Here is a 24297-nt window from a genome sequence, read left to right on the forward strand (position 1 = left end):
CGTATTGTAAAGCACTGAGTTTACTAAGGATAGGACTAAGAACTTTCCCCTGGTACTATCCAGGCTCATACTTGAACTGGGAGTCTAGGCTCTGCCACTAGATTGAGCAATCATCCAGTCCCGCAAGCACTTAGCCTTCTGTCTATCATTACCTACTGTTTAATTATTCCTTCCAACTATGAAATATAGTTTCTTCTTGTGAAAATAACTACAGATTAATTTAAGAACTCAGAAAAGACAGGTTGCTTTCTGTACTTCTGCTTATATGCCAGTTTTATTACCATGGTAACTATATAAACCCCAAAAGAACTGAGAAGTCCTAGAACTGAAAAATTAGATTAAAATCGTACAAGAAAGAAAAATGGTGTACCTCGATCAAAGGCCATTTTCACATCTTCAATGTGCTCAGTGAAGCCTGAGACTCTATAGAGGCCCTCGGACTTTAAACCTGAAACAAAAAGTTCTCAGTTAACTTTGCTTCAGTAACTCAACAAATATTCAGGCTTAAAAACAATAAAGCAACAACAACAGATCTAGTAAATGAAGAAAAATATTAATTGTAATGTGAAACTCTGGAGCACTTAAGGCAGGCTCAAGATAATTTAAAATTGGTTTTTAAAGGATTAGAGAATTTTAGAATTTATACTTTATTTTGTTAGGGACATAGTTGATTGTGTTAGAGGAAAACACTGCAAACTGCTAATGGTGGGGCATGTGATATTACCATGATTTATTCATTTTATGTGGGAGATTTTCCATTTGGCTATGATTAATAAAGCTTTAGAGGTCTCCTTTCCTTCTACCAGTTGCTTAATGATAAATAGCAATGCAAGTAAGAAACTGCCTTTCCCTGACAACATTTGTTCCCGGTTTTGCAGTCAGCTTTTACTTATACACAGCTGATAGATGTGATGGATACTCCTCTTCTTCACATCAGTACACGCCTTCTACAGTTCTTAAACCACAAGAGATCTGCTCACTTGCACAACTCTCCCCCCATTGCTCCACACCAACATGAAATGCAGGGCAGCCCAGCAGAGCAGGCAGAGCTAGCCAAGCAGTTACATACATGTTATTTATTTTAATCCCAGAATTATTTACTGTAATCCCAGAACTCCTTATTATGACTATGCACAGTGCTAACTGACTTATAAGATCCTGTACACTTTGTCTTCTTAAGAACAAAATCAGTATCTCACATAGTACTATGGCAGTTAAAGAAAGAAATTTAAAGATGTTGAAAAAACAGAACAGGCAGCAGTTTTTATCTTAATCAATAAATGTACAAGTAAGTGATTAGATCTCAAATGCAATGTAGCTTCCTGCTATATCATCAGGGTAAAGCTCTTCTGTCTTAGTCCAAACTATTCTTTCTATTTGTCCCTGCAATGATGATATAATCCTGGTGGAGCTTCATGGAGCAGTGCAGGGGATTTACTTGTAAATCTTTCATTCATTTCAGTAGATGACGTGTGGCTTTGAAACCCCTATGGCTAGTATCACTGTGTTGCCATGCAGATGACTGGGATGCCATGAATTCAACATTATGAGACTCCTGTGCTGAAGCTATAACTAACAGGGAAATTTGGCTTATTTGGCAGCATGACATACACTTTTGCTACCCAAAGCAAAAATACACGATCATTACTGTGTTGTGTTGGAGTGGATATGGTATTTCTTCAATCTGGCATGCATCTGCGTACCAAAAATGTGTCACAAGCTGGAGTGTTGGCTGTGACATGCTGCCCGAGCTACGGTATTCATCAGTCAGTAGCTGAGCACCATGCAAAACCTTGCGCAGTTTGTGACGTATCACAAAACACAGCCTGTGACCTCACTTGTCTGAGTCACTTCCAGTCACATATGTCCTTTTGCCCATAATGCCCAGAAAGGTTATTAATAAGGGGCTTGATTTAAACTGATTACTCTGAAATTGGAAGTGTCCCTAGGTATGTGAAAAGAAAATAATGAAAAAAGACACATAAACATGAACTTAAAGTTCACTTGAAAGTTCACCCCTTTCAGAAGTGTAACATAATACATGTTTTGACATGTTTTCAGAAAGCATTTCAGGAAATTGCATTATGAAATGCCATGATTTAATTTTACTAGCTAATGCAGAGCAATGTATCACCTACGCTAAAAACCCCCTTCTCTCATCCTGTCTTCAGCATGCATGAGCATACCACCCTGTCCTAGCTTAGCATGTAATTCAAGTCATCGTCATTTAATTTTTCCTGCTGCTTTCCTAAGCACACAAACCTCTTGCTTCGATCTCTCGAATGCATGAATCCACAACCATCGGTCTCTGGGTATTGTGGGCTTTCACTAGCGTGGTGAGATCGCAGCAGTAGACTCGCTTTATCCTCTTGAGGTCTGGTTGGCAGTCGTTGGGCACGTATTTGGAGCATTGCTTATGTACGTTCAACCCACAGTCTGTAAACAAGGTTAGCCAGGTTAATTAATTAATACTAATGCCAACAGGTCTTGTCTAACAATTTATTTCCTTGGGCCACATCAAGCATGTGGCAGAACCTCCCCGTCAGTCACCAAAGCTAGAATAAATAAGCTGGAGATCAGAAAGATGAGCATGGAAATCTGTAAAAATCTTATGGTGGGCAAAGTGGACTCCAGCAAAGCTGTTGAAAAGCTTTAAAAGCTCTGGATGTCCCTTGCACCCCTCTGAGCTGGAGGTGACCACTGGTGCAGACCACTTGGTCAGTTCACTGCTGAACACATAGCTCTGGGTGTTGCATTTGAACACATGGGACTTAGCTTCTGGGTGTTTTAGTTCTGCCTTTTATACAATTAACACAGTAATGACTGTTTTCTGTTGACCAGCTTGTGGCTTAGCACTGCTTATGGGTGAAGGACCTAGGATTCACCTGAGCACTCAAACTGGGACAGTGCTTTGAGCTAGCATGCCTCCCTTCTGCATTCCAGCCGTGTCGCATCTTGGCTCGCTTTGCCACACCAGCAGCCTCCCCATCCCTGTCTGACCACTTCACTGGTGACTAAAGTGTCCCCTGTGTTTAGTCTGTGGGTTGGTTTAGGCATTTAAATGCTGGGAAAGGCATGATGTAAAAAGTTACTCATTTTACAAGTGGTTCTTACTCCAAAGTCAAATCCTACTCTTGGTTGCACGGGTGGGTTTCTGTTAACTTAAACATCACTGCTTGATCTCCACAAATTGAATTTTTCTAATAGATTCAAATATTCAGCCAAATTAATTTATAAGCCTCAGTAAAGCAAACACCACCGTTGTGAGTTACATTATCTCTCATAACTTTGATTCTTGTTTTAATGCCTTCCCAGTCATGCCCATCACTGACGGTACCCTTTGGGATAACATAACACATCTAATATCATCACTAGCAAGTTACTTACTGCTTTTTCATGTTGATTCACTGCCTAAGCTATTAAAAATGTAAACATGACTCTATTACTTGCAGCACATCTCAGTATTATTCTCTATAAAATATTAATCAAGCCAAATCATATAATCAGTACAAACACACCTACATATTTAGCGGAATTGGGTGGGTTTCTGTGTGTTTCTTCATACAGTTATTACTGCATAATACATTATTGTTCTGTGAAATCTAAACAAATGTGAGCAGCTGCAGTTAGGATCCTCCCTGTATTGTCTTCAGTGCTGTTCTACAAGCATGTGAAGTTAAATCCAAGTGCATCTGTCTACTTAGAGTTAAATGTTGGTAATTTAATGAGGGAGAGTATTATCTTTCATACTAAATAAATAAGCCTTTTCCTAAGTTTAATATTTTATATATGTGAACAAATACAGCGCTATGCATTAGCAAGGTCAGTTTTTGCACCCTTGAGTTTCAGATCAAATAGTCTGAAAAGCAAACTACTATTCATGTTCCTCTTTTTTAATGTCCTTCTCATATTCTTTGTGTTACCATTATTCATCTACAAGCAGATAAGATGCAGCAGTAATTGAGACTGCACTTATTAAAACTGTACATTTGTGAAAGGTACTTTGATCCTTCAAACTGTGGTCTAAATTTTAATAACCACCACCTCCTCTGCCCATGAAAAGTAGATGTCAGGGCTGGACATGTTCGGTGCCAGTCTGAGGTCAGGAATGCCTGGAGGTCAGCGCAGGGAGAGGTAAGACAGAAGCATATTCAGGTGAGACACTGATGGGATTGAAGGTCCGTAGCAAGGAGTTATGAAACCCCATTTACAATGCAGCAAATACTATTTCACTTGCTGAATACAAAACCTCACGATGTGATGATTATTGCATTTTCCCAAGATGATTATTTTTAACAAAAGAACAAACAAAATAATTAAAGCGCTATTAAAATGCTAATATAGTTACAAAGGCACCAGAAAACTAATCTTTCTAGGAAAATTAAGGTGGTATTTTTTGCTTTCCTTCGAGATGGGCTACTTTAGGCTTAAAGCAATGCATGGTATTTTATAAGAAACAGGTGACAGTCTTTTGGCAGACAAGGGCAATTCTCAGTAATTGGTGGCAAAAAAGATGAGTTATGAAGCCTAGCTGTTGGCTGGCTCTGCCATTTCCAAAGCTTGTTTCTTAAGACATAAAACCATCCAGGGATAACTTAACCACAAAGATTAATTCTTAATGTATACAGCAATGCACACCAAGGTACTACGGAAAGTATGGCACCCTCAGTGACCAAGAGCCGGTAGCTTAATTTCTAAACCAGCTAATGGGGAAAATGACAATGCCCTAACTTGCATGGGAGGATTTCTTGCCTTGTTCTGTAAAGTAATCCCTACCCCAGCTCCTGCAGGGACTGCAGGCTGGGAGTGGGAGAGATGTCAGAGCATTTCAAAAGAATGACAGAAAATGTGGAAGGGCTACCTGAACACCTCACTCCCTGAGCGATGAGACCCCACATGAAGTTGGCGCAGTATTCACACCAGTGCGGACCTCGAAACGTATGGACCTGTAATACAAATGGGGGGAAAAAAAAAAAGAAATGGGGTCATTGGAGGCAGATGGTCTGACAGATGGAACAACTGAAATGGATAAACAACAGAAGACTCAGTAGGAGTAAATCTTTAGCACACAGTGCCCACATCTTTCCAAAGTCTAGATGAAATAAACCATGGGAACAGAAATTTGCTTTGATCTTGAAGTTTATCTTTCAATAGGCTTAACATAACAGAAGGCTGAGCTGTGTATGACACTGAAAACAAATAATTTTTGCTAACTGACATTTTAGCTGTAGCAAAGGGGAGGAAACCAAGTTCACTAGTCAAAGGAAAAAACCATAAAACTAATAATCCAAAGAACTGTAGTCAGTGCTTTTATTTGACGAGTTCAAACAAAACAGGAATGTTTCTGAGATTCAAATGCTCTTCTTCAACAGATCACTTGAAAGTAGGGGAAATGCAGTGACTGAAAAGTCCCTTTGAATGCACCATGTTTTGGTTCCCTGTTAACTGTGTGTGGCCACAGATCTGATGCAAGACCCATGTTTTAAGAGCACCACTCAGGTTTGAACACACTATAACTATGGTGTTACACGTGCATTTCTATGCGATGACACTGAACAAAACTCAAGGTGACTGCTGTAAATTTGTATCAGGGATGACTGATTTGTGCAGCCGTTCCAGGCAGCGGTTGGGTAATGATCTGATTTTGCACGCTGGAATCCATTAGTGATAAAAGCAAATGATACCCTTCCTTACTCCAGGAAGTAAACTGAACTCACATAGGGAAAAGATGTCAGTAGGCTTTTTTTCAGTAGACCAAACTTCATTTTGCTACAATCCACCCATGAGTAAATAAGGAGGAATAAAATGACCTGCATGCTAACAGAGCTCATGGTCCCCAGCCAGGTTTTGCACACCACCACTGCTTCCTCTGCTGCTCTTCCAAAGGTTACAGCAGCAGACCTTTTTAAGGTGTATGTTCTGGTAAAGTAAGCATTTCATTTTCATTGAAAAGATGAATAAATAATGAGGTCTGGGCCTGTATGAATGGACATGGTATGAACTAGTTCTGGCCAGAGACTTAATTGAACTTAACAAAACATAAATCATGCACACTCTGGCTGCTAATGCTTCCTTTTCCTTCTCTCTGCTCATTTACCCGTTGGGCAGATGGCTGAAAGGCCACTTCCAACCCCAGGATGTAGAAAGCTGCTCTTTTCATATAGTAAAAAAAATGGTCATTGCCCTTTTCAGATAAACTTTGTGAAGTTTAAAGCCGAGCATGTGGGTTGCTAATGCTTTCACCCCATTTGTCTGCAGGATCACACCTACACAAGCCTGTACTCGAGTCCATTCCCCAGGAAGATGAAATATTGTGATTTTAATACAGACCTCTCTTTCTGATTTAGCAATAAAAATGTGAGCCTGACCACAAATGACTCCTGACCAACTACTCATAGCCAATACTTGCATAAATAAGCTTAAAGCAATAGTAATTCCTCCTCCTTTTTTATAGTAAAAGGTCAAAACTGGAATGTCTGACTAGTCATATTTATCTTTCAAAATGGTATTTTATCTCTCAGAAAAATGTGTATCTCTGGGAAACAACACTTTGCAATAGAGTTTGAGATAGACAGATTGAAAGATCTTATTTTGCAGGGTGGGTAGCATGAATTTCAGACATGGCTTTTAGTGGGGGCAAATGGCTGTATCTAACATCAGCTGGTGACCAGAGTTCCAGGCTTATGCTCTCTGTGACCTTCAGTAGATACAAAACTACAGCTACAACTAATTATGCCTGCATCTTTACCATTTTTAGACTGATAACCACATAATTAGTAGTTTTTCGCCTGTGTTTAATTGTGGGTGAAAATCATCTGCTGTGGGAAGGTAGCTAATGTGTCTTCTGCTTTGCAGCAGTTTACAAAACTAACCTTGTGGGAAGTGGCTGCAAAAGGTTATTCAGGATTTTTTTAAATGGTGGAATTTCATATTTAAAGCCCATTGCAGTTGCTAGGATATTTGTGGCCTACTTGTTCACTTTACATAAAGCTTATTGCAGTGGATCTTGCTGTGGCCTATTTAGAAAATGATAGCTAATTATTCCTTGATGTCTCCTGTTATTTAATGGGAAAGTCATCAACTCTGACCAAGGATGCCACCTGAGAAGTGCTGACTGTGCACCCGTCCCTTGTCCCCTTCAGCTTGGTGGCCCTCAAAGGTTAACTCTCTTCACTCATTCACTTCCATTTTTCACAGATCTGCATTTTAGCCCAAATGGCAAGTTCCCAGCTGAAATGCACTGTGGAAAGCTAGTCTTGGTGGTTTCTGGTGAAGTGGAAACAGGGAAATACTCGCTATCTCTAACTGGAAAAGGGAGATCTTCCAAAGTTTCTAGATGAAGGTGCAAAACATCTGTTAAGATGCAGTTTTGAACTAAGTCACTTATGGCCTGCCATTAATTTTAAAGAAGTAATGAAGGAAATCTGTTCTTATGAGCACAATGCCCGAATGCAGCCCGAAGCTTGCACATAACACTTTTGAATGGTAATTGGGAGTTTTGCCTCCAAGGTCTTAGGGTTTTGAGATGGGTTTTTAGGTTTTGGCCCATCCTTTGTAACTGCATCATTACAAATGGACTGGACTTAGATTTTATGGAAACGTGATCAAAATCTATTTATTACTGGTCCCTGCCCCATCCTGCAGTCTCAGGTGTTCTCTCTGTGTACACACAGCATAGGCTCAGGCTGCTTGGGCTACAGTTGACACATAATTCCGACTTTAAAAAAGAACTTACAGGAAAATATTTCCTCATATAAGCCAAACCCATGACATTTCAGACTATACACGGCACTTCTCTTGTTTTAGTGTTTCTTCTTCTTTTCACAATGTCTAACCCCTAGCATCTTAGCTTCTTCACTTCTTTTCTTTCCAGATCTTTCAATGAAAAGTTAATTCTTACAATCGTCCTCTCTTCTCTGCTGTACTGTCTCACCCAATACTGCACTGAGTGTCTCTTCTTATTGCCTTTCTGTGCTCTCACCTTTGCCTTTTGGCCTTCTGGAACCCTTGTTTTTAAACAGCAGAACTCCCTCCATGGGTGCTATCTCATTCAGGTTTAGTCTGTGTCTGAGCCGTTTTCACAGAGAGAGAAACTGAGACCGAAGTGAAGCAGTGCCCACACAGTGGCAAAACAATAAAATCCCTTAAGCAATATTGCAGAAACAAACTAAAAAATTGAATTGAAACGCATGTTTTTTTATTTGCATTATATAGTGCTGTTTCTGTGACAATTTTGTTATTTATGTGATTGGGTTTGAAGACTTTTCTATTTGCCTCCAAAGAAAACAAGTTTTTTTCAGACTTTCACCTGAATACATGTAAATTTGTACTCTCCTGCTGAACCTGAGCCGTTTGCAGGGAAGAAAAGCTGACTCTGCTGTTATTTTTATTTAAATACACATAATCTTCATGATGCCTGTTAAAAAATGCCTCCTGCAACCCCTTTGTCTCCCAGAAGCAGTGTTTATCTGCAGTGATTAACACAAAGAGAAATTTATCCCAGAGACTTTCTCCCAGTAGATCTCCTGACCTGTCCATAATCAGCTGCCTTTACTCCCCTAGCCTGCCTGCAAATGGGATTTGCCCGTGCTATAGCAGCAAACAGGCACAATAGTGTGGAAAATGCATATTATTCAACTGTATTCGCTCACTTAAAGCAGCGCAGAGGCCCTCTCATGAATTCCCAGCCTAGAACAAAATGCACGGAGCATCCCTAAACTCCATGCTGCTGCCCTCGGGCTTGAGGTTGACCTCACCGCTAGCTGGGACCCCACTGAAGCTGGCAGGTAAAGCACATCCCAGAGAGCCTGCTGGATCCTAACTGTAACAAGATGCAAGACTTTACAATCCTGTTAGGCTGACGCCCACATAGTTACAGAAATACCTCTGTCTTTCTAAACAGGGCTTCAGAGATTTATTCTCTTTCCTGAATTGTGGTATGTCTGCACTGGCTTATGCAAAGTTGTCCCACCAGATGCCAGCTCCAAACCTAAATCCATGTGACTGCGTTGTGTGCTCAGGATGCACCCAGCTTAACAAATCAGTCTGGATACTAAATCTTTTTTTGTTCATTTGCCTTCAGTGCCCTGAAATTCGGAACTGAGGCTAAATCAGAAAGCACAGATGCAGAGAAGGACATAACCTGGTGCCCTCATGCTCCAAACTCCAACGGTCCCTTTTAACTTTTATGTTAGCTTGGAAAGGATGGAGGGAGAGCCATCCTTGCCCTGAATCTGTGCCTTGAGTCTATTTTTGCCTTTAGTTCATTCTCTCTTCCAGTGGGTAAGATCTTCAGTGTAAGATCTACAAAAATCTCAGCAGCTTCGTGAAATATGTGTCCTTCATTTTTAAGATTCTTCATGGCTAAAGGACAAGAGCTAAAGAGTGCCTGTTTGTTCATGAAGAATTGCCTGTGACAAGATTATGAGGGACACTGTGACCTGTAACCTTTGTCCCTATGAACTCAGACGAATGATATAATACCCATCAATCTTCACCTAAAAAATGGGGAAGACAACTTTCTGAATGTCTGCAAAATAGTGTTTTCCATCAGATAAATCCCATATCATCATAGCCTGAGTGCTGTCAAAAGCCATTAAGAATTTTGCCCCAAGACCCATAAAGCCATTCTTTCTTTTAAATAACTTCTTACCCCTTTAATGTAGTGAATATGGAATATATTAAAGTTATAGACTTGAATTTAGCCATCTTTCAAATCTAAATATTCTACTCTAAGCATTCTATCCATGGTTTTTTACAACAACTAGACATGTTCTAATATATTCCTTTGGAAAATTAACTGTATTTGCATAGTGAACATACTTCTTTGTTAAGTAAATTTAACACTTCTGACTGGCCTTTCTGGACATTTTTTTTAAAATGTTTCTTCCCTAAGTATTTATTGCCTTTATTAGGATAAAACAATAATTTTTTGCTGTCATGTGTTTGAATACATATATATTTTAATCATGTGATTTTCCAGTTAAACTATGACTCTTTTGAAACAGAAAAGAACAGAGACTGTACAACAGCTAGATTGTGCAAACGCAAAGTTAACTGGGCACATGTCCAATTATAAATCAAAGCCAAAACAAGGGGAATTTTGAGGAGGAAAGAATGCACGGGTCAAAGTGGAAAAAAGTCTCAGTCATGAGAAAATATTTTCTAGTTAAACTAAAATAGTTTTCATATTAAAATGATAATGAGGGCAAAACCCAGAAAGAATGAAAGCTGTTTTAATCAAGCAAAAACCCACAAGAGTATTTTCCCTATTTCCTTCAGTGCCGATCAGTGAGATAAATATTGACTTTTCTGTAGACTGGGTCAAGGAGGGGGAATAAGAAAAGAGGTGCTATTATTTGCCTTGCTCACTAATATTAAATTATTGATTTACGAACTACAGTAGAGGTACTGCAGAGGAGAGCAATGTTTGCATGGCAGAATATGTAGAAAAATAAGAAATGAAGCTTTTTTGCTAAACCAGGAAATCAGTGAAATAATTTTAATCAGTGCTTCTCCTTTTTTGACAGGCCTGAGTTACAGAACACTCTCCTTCTGCTAACGAGCTGAACTATTCTGACAGTGACCCAGATCAGCATCCTCAAGGAGCATTAAGTAAACTGAGGTTTCAAAGCTGAGATGCATTCCTTTCTTGTCTTGTTACTGCCTCTTCTTCTCTCTGTATCCATTCCGATAAGCATCAAACCGCAATTTGACAGCATTAGATACAGTAACTGGCTGGCATACTCCAAAACCAGCACAGTCCTTTTGGCAAAACATTTTAGTACAAGCTGCCTGGAAGGTCCCTTTCCAAAGCTCCAAAGCTGAGTCACTTCCCTGCTGCAGCATGCCAGACACAGCACTTGGAGAAAAAATCCCTAAAAATCTGATTTTATATATGTAAGACAGCAAAAAGATGATCCATTTAAACATCCCTGTGTTTGTCCAGCTATTTGGTTTAGTATGACAAGCAAACCTAAGCTTAGATCCTATAGTTCAGTGGGGCTCTGAGAGCATTTCCTTAGCATATGGTGGTGGAACAAAAGCTAGGGGACAATACCACCACTGTGGTCTGCTTTATTGTTAGGGAGTATTCAAGCTCCCTCAACTTCATCTGAAACAGAAATGGACCAAAATTTTTGCTGGTAAAATGCTACTGGCTTCTTTTGAAAAGAGGCCTTTTTTTCATTTAAAAACGGATACACTTTAGACAATCAACATGAAGTACTTTGAATAAAAAAGAAAAATTAATCTGTGCCAAAAGAGCTAAAATGCTAGTCAAGTAGTGTAGTGAGTAGCAAAACTGTTATTTGGATTAAGTGCCTATATAAAACCACATTAAGAATGCAGTCAAGGGAACTTAAAGTAGAAAAATACTTTTTTCAACACTTTTCTTGAAGTATCGGTGGGTGTGTGAAAACCCCAGCACATCAAAAAATAAAATGTGAGGCATCTAAACAGAACTTTTTAGCTGAAAATAATAGGAAGATGTGCTTACCTTAAAATTGTGTGCTTTTTCATAGTTGAAGTGGTTGTCATTTTGAGTTAAGGCTGCTCTTCTGACCAAGGAGGTGATCTGTGAATAGGCAAAGAGTTTCAGAGGTTGCCACAAAAGTGCCCCCTTGACTCCCACCTTCACCCCCAGGGCCACGGCCAGGAGCTCTTGGCGCTTCCTTCCTCGCTTCGACTTGTGAACAACAGCACAGTTTTTGTCATTTTCCAGCCACAGATCCTCCGAGAACATAGCGCTGGGATCCCAAATCTTTTCCCTGTCTTCCTCGGCACCCGGGAGCCTGACTGCAGTCAGTACAGTACAGTTTGTCCAACTGCTTCTGATGTTAGACAGCAGATTTGAAGCAGCTGCAGCCCATTCTGCTGAGACCTCTGGCATGTGACTTGAATGGGCCGTCTTGTGGGACGGAAGGAGCTTCTGCATCTGAATAAGTAACGGCCTGTGCCGTGTGATTTCTTAAGGCAGATGTGTGTCTTGAACAATAGCCCGAATTCATGCACTGAGCAACCCCCCCCACCACCCCCACCCTCCCTGAGCGGTGGTCTCCAGCTAGGTGCTGCCGAAATGCCGGCCGGCCGGCGAGGGAACAGTGTTACAGCTTCATGCCCAAAGGCATTTCCAGGAACAGATTGCTTCAACTCCGCAGTGTGTTAAAAATGAACAAACAAACAAAAAGCCCCAGGAAAGCCCACACAACTGAATCTGATGCTGCATCCAATTATACTCAGACTCAGAGACTTATCAGCCAGCAGCCTGCATGCCAGCAGATTAAGCCCTTAAACCCATGATGATTGTTTAATCTTACAGGGCTAAATATCTCCCCACTGACCACCCCCTACTCCCACCCCCCACCCCACCCCACCCCCTACCCTGATATCCTGTACAAGGGGAAAAATCCAGCCGCACTCCAAGCATTAATAGCACTTTTATGCCATCTATTAAACTAGAGCATTTTGTCAGTGTGCACGTGGTAGCATGGAACTAGCTCACTGTCGGGGGAAGTCGAAAGCCCAGCTAGGATGATGCAGGCTAGGAAGCCCCCCGAGCCCTGTGCCGCGCTCGAGTGAAGGCAGCAGGGGAGCTTCACACAGATGTAGGATGCCCATGCGCACAGCCCTGATTGCAGAACACGGTCTGCATGGTAGCATCAGCAGTCGTCTCTGCTCCGCTTACATGCCTCTATAGATTTAGGGGGAGGGGGGGAAGGGGCAGAAATTGATTTCTAAATAGAGCCCAGGGACAGGATGGATGTCTGTGCTACAGCTTGCAGTGCTACTTTGAGGACCTTGATTCACTTCTTCACAGGCCGGTAGTTCCCTGTCCCAGGCCACAGAAGATGTGTGACACTGAGCATCCCCTGGGAAGCACATTCAGCGCCCCCTTCCCACTGGCTTCCCTCCCTCCAGCTCCCCATTCCTGCTTCCTTAGTGAGTATGCCCATTCTCCACCCATAAGAAGAGGACAGGAGTTACCTGCTGAGCATGGCACTGTGAGATTTAATTCTCTAAGGTGTGGCTAATGCAACAGAGCAAACTGGGGGGCCATCAGCAATACTAGCAAAACTGCCTCTTTGAACTAGAGACACTAGAGACCACATCAGCCTTTTATAGTCTGCCTCTCTTCAACTTACCCAGAAAATTGGTGAAATTAAAGTATTTAATTCACTTATGCTAACTTGTGAAGTTGAACTTGCCTCTGTTTTTTTCAGTCTGCTTTTACGTCAGGCTGAAAAGTCAAAAAGGTTCATCTAATTCACTTGCTAAAACCCCCACCATATAGACTGCCTGCTCTTAGTAATAGCGATGCTCTCCTGATTTGAAAGCCCATGGGGACAGATGGTCAGCCATCAGTAACATCAGGCCATGCAATTTCAGATAGTGCCCTACTTAGGGTTTTCAAGAAGCTGTGCAACCTTCAAAATCAGCTTCTCAGTTATAAAATGATGCACTTACTTCTATGTATAGCATACCTAAATTTTTTCTTTTCCAGGTAACTCACAGCATCTCTTTATCCATGCTCCCACACTCAAAGCTTCTGCTCCCTGGTAGGGAAGACTTCCACACAACCCCATTGCTCCTCGAGCAGTTGCTGCCTGCCTGGCCTTTCCCCAGGGCTTGGCACTGTTACCTGACCGCTGTGACAACTGGCTGTAATGTATGTATGAACATTGCTCTGCCTGGAGGAAATCCCTGCTGCTTTTCCATATGTCCTCCCACTACTGAGTCCCAATTTCTGCTAGCTCAGGACCTTTATCTGCTTTCCAGCAGATAAAGACAAACTACAGTTCCCCAGCTCGCTCTTAATGTATTTCAAGAGATGAGGAGTACATGCCACTTCTGACCCCAGCAGTGGCAATGGCTTCAGTTTGGGGCCATCAGGAAGGAAACTCTGGAGCAGCTTGAAGTTCTTACCACACTCCAGTTTCTTTCCTCAGTACCATTTTAAATGTATTTACATTTATCTGGAACAAAACCACCAAACTAGGTCTAAGTCATTAGACACCTCTGAAGCTACAGCATCTAAATCCCCCTATATACATAAGCTACTTTCTCTTTGACTTCCAGCCTAACAGATCCAAAGTCAGAGAGAGGTCAGTTTCCTAATAATGCTCTAATATTTGTATTTGTCACTAGACTGATAAAAATCCCATTATATAACCAATATTTTTTTACATAACATGGCAGATTTGATACTCAAGCTACAGGCTTATGATGATACATCTTGGAATTTCTATTTATTAAGCTATTTTTGGAATATCAGAGTGTCATCCTGGGATCAGACATACAGTACTGTATTTGATGGAAACTCTGAGTGTTTGCACAGAAGCACTGAGCTTAATAGACTTGGAGGAGGACAACTCAGCCAGACCAGTTCATATGACTAAGACAGATCAGTACTTACTGTTTATCATATATGAAATTTTATTTATCCCCTAGGTTGCTTTTTTCTGCCTTGCTTGGGCCCTGTTTAGACAGTTGTTTAATGGGATCCCTTGCAAACACAGGATGTGTACAGAAGGCAACAGTGAGTGCATCCTTAAGAATCTTAATCATACAAAGCCCTACCAGGTTTGGTGTCTAAACGGTGCTGTAAAACAGATGAGCTGGACCACGTATATAACCCTTTCTCTCTCTAAATATAATGCAAACAGCAGCCGTAATAAATTCTCAGCAGCAACTAGTTCCAACACACTGATACCATAGGTCAATCCCAGTGCTCTTCTCTTTTACTTAATACAAAATTTACTGCATGTGGTATCAACACATTCAAAGAGCGTCTCTTGATCAAGTTAGCAAGTTAGCCTGCAGCTAAGGAGGAGAACGCTGGTGGTTAAAAGTATTATTGCTAGTTGTCACCAAACATCTAAGCTAGTGAAGGCTGAAAGACAAATACAGGTTGTCTGCATTTTCAGACCAAAGGATTTCTGCATAACATGTGATTCTAGTTCACTAGTCTTTCTGTAAAACACATGTGCTGTATATCAAACTGGGCATTCACAGCAAAATAAATGTAACTGAACAGGATAACAAATTTAAAAGTAGGGGGGGAAGAGAGGGTGACTCAGCTGTTGCACAATTTCCAGCATGCCTTTGCAAAGTGCGCTGAACCACACCATTGTCTCTCCCCTCAAAGACTGGCGTCTTGTTTGCTAACAAAGGCCTCAGGGCTAGGAAAGAACAAATTGTAGTATGAAAAGCTTTTGGTTTTGTACATGTGGCATGATTTCTGCTGTAGTCATGTGGGCAGTGTTGAGTACTCACTGGATGCAAGCAGCAGGGGAACTTCACAGCGTGCCGCCCAGCTCCCCCATGCCAGCTCCAGTGTGGCAGGAAGGGACACTGCAGGAGTGATGGCTCTTGCCCTCCTGCCACCACCGTGCCCACCCCTGGCTGGCAGGGAGAGGGTACTGAGTGGCAGGCCTTTGGCTCCCGCTTTACCTGCTGACGGGCACTGCTACAGCAAGTGGAGGAGCCGCATGGGCACGTCTCCTTGGACGACACCACAAGTGAAAGGGAGATTGCTCCGTGATGAGGAATTGTGACAAATCCATGAGTGATCTTTAACTAAATATACTGAACTCTGCACATAGATACAGTCATAGGTCAAAGAGAGTCCTGTTTCCTCGCAGGCACGGCATACTCGGTAACATCAGACAGATTATGTTTATTCAATTGCAAACACGCCGTGGAGATGACACATGGTGCCGGAATCTTGCATCTATTGGTTTTTTTCTGGTTTTCTCCCACAGCGCTCTTCCCACGATGTGCTCAGGAGACAATGCCAAAGAAGCCAGCTCTTAGCAAAACACAGGGCATGGAGGGGAAGTGGTGGCAGAGGCTAGTCAGCCAACGGTCTGCCATACCACAGTGCTGCCAGCCTGTGCCTCCCACTGCCATGCCACCAGCAGCTGCCATTAAAAGGCTTCAGTGCTGCTGAAACAGTGGGAGGAAACAAGCTCCAAGCAGAAAACGTAGAACATGAAACAGAGCATGATGCCTGCAGAGTGGCACTTGCCAACCCAATCTTGCAAACCCCACTTTCCTAAGAAACTCTCCCTCTGGCAGGAAGTTTCTTTGACATCAATTAGGTGAACGGACACTGCAGAGGTGAGCTTGGCCAGAAAACTCCACAACAAAAAGCTTGGTGTTAGAAGGAAAGGAGTCAGACCACACAGAAACCGAGCTGCTGCTGCTCTCTGGTTTGCTTTTTGGGGGAACCCAATCTACTTGCTCCCGAAGAATCAAAAATAAACAAAAATACTTGTAGACCTCCTCTGATTAACAGCACTCCAGCTGCAATCGCTGAGAGTCTCCCCCAAACACAGGTCTGTCTGGACTTCTCAAGGGCGCTGCCTTGCCCTCTGAAAAACCAACGTATTCATAATAAAAAGTCTCTCATTTCCAGCACAAAACTTCCTTTCAGGTGAGCTGGAGCCCAGTAACCTGGACATTGTCATTAAAAAAAAAAAAAAAAAAGCAATGAGGTTTTTTTAAAGGATTCAGATATACCTATAGTTTTGCTTTTTACTCCTTAAGAGTTTCAGCTTTCTTGTTTTTAATAACCATCAGTTCCTCTGCAAATCATGAGCCTGAGGAGCTGTTAACAATAGGCATAAGTGTTTATGGCAGGAGATTACCTACACTGGGCTCCTATTCTGGAGAGCGTGGGTGCACTTCCATCACTGCCAACCACACCTCTCTTCTAAGGATAACCCATTTCAGGGCAAAAGGAACCACTCATTTAGGACTCCTCCTGCAATAAAGGCTCTGAAGTTAAAGTTTTTAAAATTTTAATCTTCAGAACTCTCCTAAGTTAGTGTGATTGCCTGTTTATTAGCATCGCAGTGACCCGTTGTCATTTTAGATGCACTGACACAGTATTTGGTCCCCTCCCCCACAGATAAAAGACATAATTTACCAACAGCAAATGGAAATACAATCCCCCTTAAACTTCAGATCCCCTTTCTAAATCCTTCTCAAAGAGATTTTTCTGTATGCATCATGATTATTTTTCTCAAAACAATGTAGTGAACCAAACAATACAACAGCCAAAGGTGAAATGCTGTAGAATCAGGAAGTCACAAGAGAGACTATTATGAAAATAATAGTTGTTGTAAGCCTCTTATAGAGTATTAATATAATAAACTAGTGTCTATTTTGGAACAACAACTGGAGGTTACATTAAGTGGTATGCAATTACATAGCCATCTCCAATTAAAAAATAAAAAAACCTTTTATACTGTCAGGCAATTGTATCAATGCATTAGGCTATCTATTTCACATCAACCATTCTATTTAATATGTCTGAAATAGTATTTTGATTTCTTATTTTTGTAAACCATAATAAATATGCATTGTGTTACAAATACCATGCCAGTATCAAGGAAGAAAGAGTCCAGAAATAAGGAAAGAATCTAGGTATAGTATGAACTAATTCAGCGATTCCCTCAAATAACCCTGTAGAGATTAACACGGTACCAGCAGGTCTAGCCTACTTACTGCCTCAACTTCCTTTCCTCCCACTCTCTCCTTTATCCTTCCCAATCCATCTCCATACTTGTCAAGGTTATTAATGATGTTTTCCTGGCCAAGTTTGTGATCCTCTCCTCTGTGCCTAATACTCATGACCCAAACGTTAGCAGAGGGATGAAAGAGTGGGGACATGAGGGCTAAGTGGGGCAGATGAGAGCAGAGCCAGACACTGCTGCCATTTCTGCTGCCATGAAGGAAGAAGAGCACCAGGTCCCCTGTGGTGGGGCGGTCAGGAGCCACTTCATCTTCAAGATAGGGCTTTCTTAGGGAAACTGCACTGAATTTATTTATGAATTACTTCTTTTTCTCTGTGTGGATGCAACACGTGATTAACTGAATTTGACTGTTTGACTGACTACAGTGTGTGTGAATGAATATTGTTATCACAGCTATCAATTAAGGCACATCTATGACAACAACTGATCTGTAGGCAAACAAAAATTCAGACATAATATTAATCCTGATATCTGTAAAAAATTTGCAATGATCCCATTATTCTGTCAATTATATTGTTTGTGTTGACAACAAAACTAACAGACTATTTTTCCAACAAATGGACATTTAAGGATAGAATGAATGGTTGGACGGATGGACAGACAGACGGACAGCAGGTGTCTAACCTAAAACAGTAAACTGATGTCTCTTTGTAGCCAAAGGAGAAAACCAGAAAACTTCCAGACAGTGATTCATCCTTTTCTAAGACAGATCAAGTTTAAAATGGGTGAGATTGAATTGCCTTCTTGCAGTTCATTTATGGATCATATAAGGAAGTTAGATGATTCAGGTAGAAACAGATTGCTTACTTTAAGATATTAAAAATTAGTTAAGATTACTATCTCCCTGAACTCTTTTCTATTTCTATTTTTCTACTATCTATTCGATTTTAGAATAAATGAAGTAAGGAATCAGCCTCAACCATACCTATCAGTAATCATTTAATAATAAGTGTACTTTGTTTTGGTTGTCAATACTTCCCATACTTTAGACCTGGCTAAGACTCACGCTCTGGAAACACGGAATACCCAGTTTACTGTATCATTTGTTATACAGCTGCATGTAACCTTTATAGGTTTCTCTGGGCTCACTGGATGAACTTTTTCAAGAAGTATAACTATGGAGGAATTAGTCTGTAATTAATACAAATTTCTGATGCTAACTATATAGGTTGCCAGTATGTTGACATTTCACCCACAGAGGAAATAGCCTAGCAACATAATGAACTTAATATGATATACAATGGCCTCTCCAAATTAAGAGGGAAGTGACTCATGCTGTCTGTAATATATGGGACTATTAGTCAAGAGACAGAGATTTTAAAAAATATCCTAAATATTAAAGTTTTTATCCAGACCCCCAGCAGATGCCACCTCAGCACCACGAGAGCTATACAAGTACATGACCTGTTCATCTTTCTACATTTTCACTATGAAGCTCTTGCTTTCTGAAGAAACAGCACTTTGTTTAGGAAGGCCAGCTTGCCATTGATTAAAACCATCATTGCCTTGCAAGGAGACTGCAGAGCTTGAACTAGAGCCAAACCTGCTGAGCCACCACAACGAAGTGGAGAAGTTAACATGCTTACTTCCCCAGCTGGGGAAAGAGAAGAAGGCAAGAATGTCCCTTCTGAGAAAGGAGAAGCCTGGGGTTGAGGCGCAGGGTCCTTGAAAGGATGGGAAAGGGGCTAGAGGCACCTAGAGTGCAGCAGTCCTGCCCTTGGGGCCTTTCGCCTTGCTAGTGTGGGGTTGGCATTAACCATAACTGCTTGTGCATTGAAGGAGCTGGTTGATTGCCATGCTCAATCACAGGGTTAAACTGAGGACCATGTTTAGTGAGACTGCATTAAGTCTGTTTAATCAAATGAATGAGCTTGATAATAAATCCCAGTGTTACACAGCTACTATGTTGTATAGCTGGTGGGCATAAGGCCTGGATGTTTGACGTATGCCTCATTACACACCCAAATGCATACATAGCACTGTACCCAAACACTTCCTCACTTTGGGGATAATTCTTATTTCTCTGTCTCAGATGCTACTACACCCTACAGCCATGTGTTATCTCAAAGCAGCACAGTAACTGGCCGTCTGCTCTCAACACAGTAAAACTTAACACAACAAAAATAAATGCAATACAAAAAAATAAACCACAGAAAGTTCTTCTGTTTCTCACTTTTGAGTTCTGATACTATATGCTGGTGGGAGTAAAAGTTTCTCAGAGTGAGACCAACTCAGCATTGCAACATATGCTCTAGGCTGAATCTTAGGGACCACAGTCAGAGATTCTGTTCATATAGAGAAGCAAAAATCCACCCCTCCTGGGATTATGACAAAACGTGGAGGAAAACAGGCTTCAGGAAAGTTTCCCAGAAACCACAGAGTCAGACAGCAACGGCATTTGTGTTTGGAGCCACTAACCTCTCAGCCGAGCCAGCTGATCTCTGGAGGGGCTGTAAAGCAACACCAGAGAGCTGCCAGAATGTAAAGTATGCTGTGGCAGTCTCGGGAACCAACAGCAGCGCCCTAAGTTTTGCCCCAGCTCAAGCCAGTTTAAAACAAGAGACTTTAATGTGGGTTAAAGAAGTAATTTCTGGAAGTGGAAGAGAACAAATAATTTGTGAACCAGTGACTCCTGAACCAGTAGTCATCTTGCCTAAAAGGTAATTTATAAAATTGTTCCTGGACAGTAACAGTTCAGGAGTGGATTCTCAATGGTGTAATGCTCTGTTCATTTAGCATGGAGATGGGGAGATAAGCAATTTGCAAGAAGGACTGTGCCAATATCAGTATCAAGCAGCAAACAGGATTTTTCTCTAGTTTTGGCAGTTTCTGGGTGTTGAGAACGAACTCTTTGAAGTTTCAGTCTCAAACTTACAAACAGCATGACTGAGTTACACTGCTGCTCAGCAGTCACAACATCTTCAGGTAAACTACACAATACAAGGACCTAGAAATGCAATCATGTGTTTTCCATCATTAGTAATATCTCTGTCCCCTTTTACTGCAGCATCTTGTGACTTCTTCCTGTAAAAACATATAAACTAGGTAGACAATCTAAGGTGAAAGGAGTTATTCATACCATTTAGGACAGGAAGTACCAATTAGCAAATAAGAATACAACAAGTTTTCAAGTTGAAAGAATACTTTTTAACAAGCCTAAGCCATTGCACTTCACCAAAAAAAAGGAGAAATGCAAGTTTTAGAAAGATGCTGTACTTTATGACTGTGAATTTCTATTTCAGAATCCCTAAAGAATTGCATGGGAAAAAAAAAAAGAAAAGAGGGCAATAAGGAACCATTTTCCATGTGCGTAAGTGGAGCTGTGGCATGGCAGGGATCACTGGTTTTGGTACTGGGCCAGCCATGGCTGTCTTACAGCTCGTCTGGGCTCAGCTGTACATCCATGAATAGCTCTGTGTCCCAGGATGTGTTCCCCTATGTTTACAGTGTTTACAGCTTACCCATTTGTGAAATATGTGCTTCTGTCCCATTAAGCTTCAAGGAATGTCACCCTGTTCATGAAAGACAGGGTCAAATCCTGGACTGTCATCCCAAAAGAAGTGGTAAGGCTGTGTGACCCCTGGTATACCTCTGACTAATGGCTTCAAAATGCATGTTTGCTTAGAAACAGAGCAGGAATTCATGCAGACAAAAGTGATGTGGGGTTAAAAAGACAGGAGGTTCTGTGATCACTTACCTATTTCATTATAAGCATGAACTTTACCCCATGTATTATGTTCCCCCTTAGCATATAAGAAGGTTTCCTATAGCTTAAACCTCTATCAGCTTCTCCTGTGTGGACCCAGCACACAAGAAAGAATAGTTGGGACAGGACTAGCATGACTTGCTGAAAGGTAGAAAGCCACCCGAAGGAATGGGCTATTTAACCCTGTGCAGTAGGTCCCCTCCTCCAGCTCCTTCCAGCTCACCCTGCAGAAAAAGCAGCTCAAAGCATAACCAACTTCTCCTGGATAAGGCTTCTGAGCAGCACTCGGCCCTCATTCAGCTTCCTTTTTCCCACAAAGCAGCAAGGGAACTACTGTGTGCTGCAGAATGCACATGAAAAGCATGGTTCAGTGCGCTTTTATAAGGACATGTTATAGGATACGCAAACCACTTGAGATCACAATCTTTGAACTTGTATAAAGTACCAGAATGTATCCAAGTTCGTTTATTTTCCCTTTGAAAGAATTGTTTTATGCTGTATTTGCTTGGCCTGCTGCTTGAAGCTGATTTTGTTACTCTACTACTCCATGGGTAAGTACCACCGCAGCTGTCCTTGAAAACACATATACATTCCCATGGCCACTAGAGAAAACCTCAAAGACTGACCCCACTTCTCTGCTACTGAATGAACACATAAAGGCTGTATGATCCTAGTTGTATTTTTCTGTACAGGTGTCATTTGACCCTGTTATCTTTATAATTCGCTGCAACCTGCAGCCCACTGCCCTCTGGTATGAAGCAATGGCTTTTGTTCCTGATGGCACACCATGCACAGCTGCTTCCGTCATTGTTTGGAGGGGGACAGATGGCTGCTCTCAGCACAAAAAGGAGATTAAAAAGGAACTGAGGGAATGACATCACTACTCAGCCTGGGATTTAATTCATGGGACCCACGGGGCTACTACCAGCATAAACTCAAACTGCAGTTGACTCTGCCCACAGAAAGGAAAATGTTTGTACTTTGCAGAATGAAAGAAATTTCTTTCAAAATATATAGTTGCCACCACTCTAATATTTATATTCTTTAACAGCAGTTTAGCTGATCTGAATAGATACTGTCCTGTCAGCAGCAGCACTTTTAAAGTACGCTAAAATCAAGACTGATGCTGTACCCTACCTCTATCCATGCCTGTTCAACTGCAGTACCTTGGTTTACAGCTTATTTATTTCATTTCACTTGTGGTGAGGAATGGCTGGGGATACACACAACAGAACAAGTTAGTTTCACCATCAGGACCAATTCAGCTAAGACATTTTGTAGGTAAAAGATTTCATCCATACCTTACAGCCCCACTTAAGTCAATGGAACTAAATATCACAAAACTTCGGTTCTGGAAATAGTTAGCTCTGTAGTCGCTTTTCTGCCTTGAATTCAGCTCCAAATCTATGAAATCACTCTGAATTCTCCCCTTTCTGATCACGACACACCAAAGGATGACAGTCACTGCAGCACTCCGGGATGAACTCTGGGAAAGTATGAATAACTTCAACTGACTCTGTATACAGCGATCCTGTCCAGCTAAAGTATTTTCTGCAGTCTACCTAGCTGGCTTTTATCTGAATTTATATATTATCTTAAGCACATTACCTGATTACTGTTTGGGACAGGGGAATGTGGCCTCTGTGTATATGTGGTACTTGGTGCCATCTGCACCAACGTTCTTCTGCAGAGCAGAGGTTTTTGCTTTGTGGCAGATGTCTCATTGAAAACACTGCTCAAAGAGGCCACGTAGCTGCTACCACCCTCTTTATGTTACTGACAGGCACTAGATGCACACGAATGCTGCCACATGAAGATGAAGCCGTTCCACAAATAGTAAAAAGAATAAAAAGCTCCTTCAAGCTGGGTTTTTTTTTCTTCCCCGAAAGGAAAAACAAGGAAGCAATTTCATCTTTCCTTAGGTGACTGGGAATAGCAGACATGCACTCCTCCATGCAGCCTCATCTGAGGCTGGGACCCACCACCCGACAGTGCCCCACTGCAGCTCCTGCCCCAGCCCCAGTGGCTGAACCAGGCTAAGACCCAAGAATGGTTTTACTCCTAAGTGCAGATCAGTGTCTGTGGGAGATGTCACTGTATATTTGTGGTTTTGCCCAAAAACCTCAGTCTCCTTCTCCTTGCATATAACCACACAGAGTGAGGTTCAGATTATCCCCTTGGACACAGCTGTACACACCAGCTCTATCTGGGAGACTTCTGGAGCAAGCTTGTGGCTTTCAGTGGGTTTGCACAGCTGCGGCCAGTGCATAGCAGCGCAGAAAATCAAGATGCTGATGAAACAAGAGACATAACAGCTCCTACCAAACGCACTCTGAGTTTTACTGTCTCAGCAGCACCAGCATATACTGGAAGAGCTTGAACTGACAACGTGCAGCACATCTTCCACTGCTACTAATTCAGACCTGAAGGCATTCAGCACACCACAGAGTTAGACCAGGGGTTATGATAAAAAAAGAGGGAGGATTCACTTGCTTCACAAAGTACCATTACTTTATACTTTGCTAATGTGAAGAGTAGAACAACATATAAGTCAGTATGTTTGAACTTGGGAGGTGGGATTTTTCAGGGAAATCTTTTTCTGTTGCAGTACACGTGACTTATCGGGCTAGGAACTTTGCAGAGGGAAGTTCTGACCAAGACCCAGATTCCATCTTTTAAAAAAAGCATTTAAGTTTGAAGCATTTTAAAAAAGCAATTTTCTGTTTCCAGTTTGAAACACTTTGTTAAAAACAGTTAATAAAACATGAAAAATAGTTGGAACAGTTTCAGTCAATCTAACTCAAATCTTTTTCTGCCTTTTATCTTGCTTCCTCAGTGCTCATTTATGAAAAGTTGAGTGTTTTACTTTTATCACAATTGAGAACAAAGTAAAAACAAAAGTGCAGTATTACTATTATAGCTCTCCACTACAGTGCTTTGATAAAATGTCAGTTTCAAAGGTGATCCTCTACCGACAACTGCCGAGCAAAGTTGTATTCCCCTGTACAAGCTCAATACAGAGACACAGGGGCTTTGCACTCATTTTCTTTC

General features: G+C 41.5%; 1 protein-coding gene across 3 annotated transcripts in view; it reads right to left on the reverse strand.

Moving 5' to 3' along the window:
* The window catches only part of CHN2 (chimerin 2), a 163368-nt gene that overhangs the window by 14108 nt on the left and 124963 nt on the right, over positions 1–24297 (reverse strand). For all 3 annotated transcript variants that reach the window (XM_055707932.1, XM_055707931.1, XM_005445781.4), the window contains 4 exons: positions 11498–11575; positions 4862–4946; positions 2263–2436; positions 371–448 (listed from right to left, as the gene is read on the reverse strand). In XM_055707932.1, the coding sequence (XP_055563907.1) occupies positions 371–448; positions 2263–2436; positions 4862–4946; positions 11498–11575 (415 nt within the window). The remainder of the gene's footprint in view (positions 1–370; positions 449–2262; positions 2437–4861; positions 4947–11497; positions 11576–24297) is intronic.

Source organism: Falco cherrug, chromosome 4 (assembly GCF_023634085.1).
Source record: "Falco cherrug isolate bFalChe1 chromosome 4, bFalChe1.pri, whole genome shotgun sequence".
NCBI classification, from domain to species: Eukaryota; Metazoa; Chordata; class Aves; order Falconiformes; family Falconidae; genus Falco; species Falco cherrug.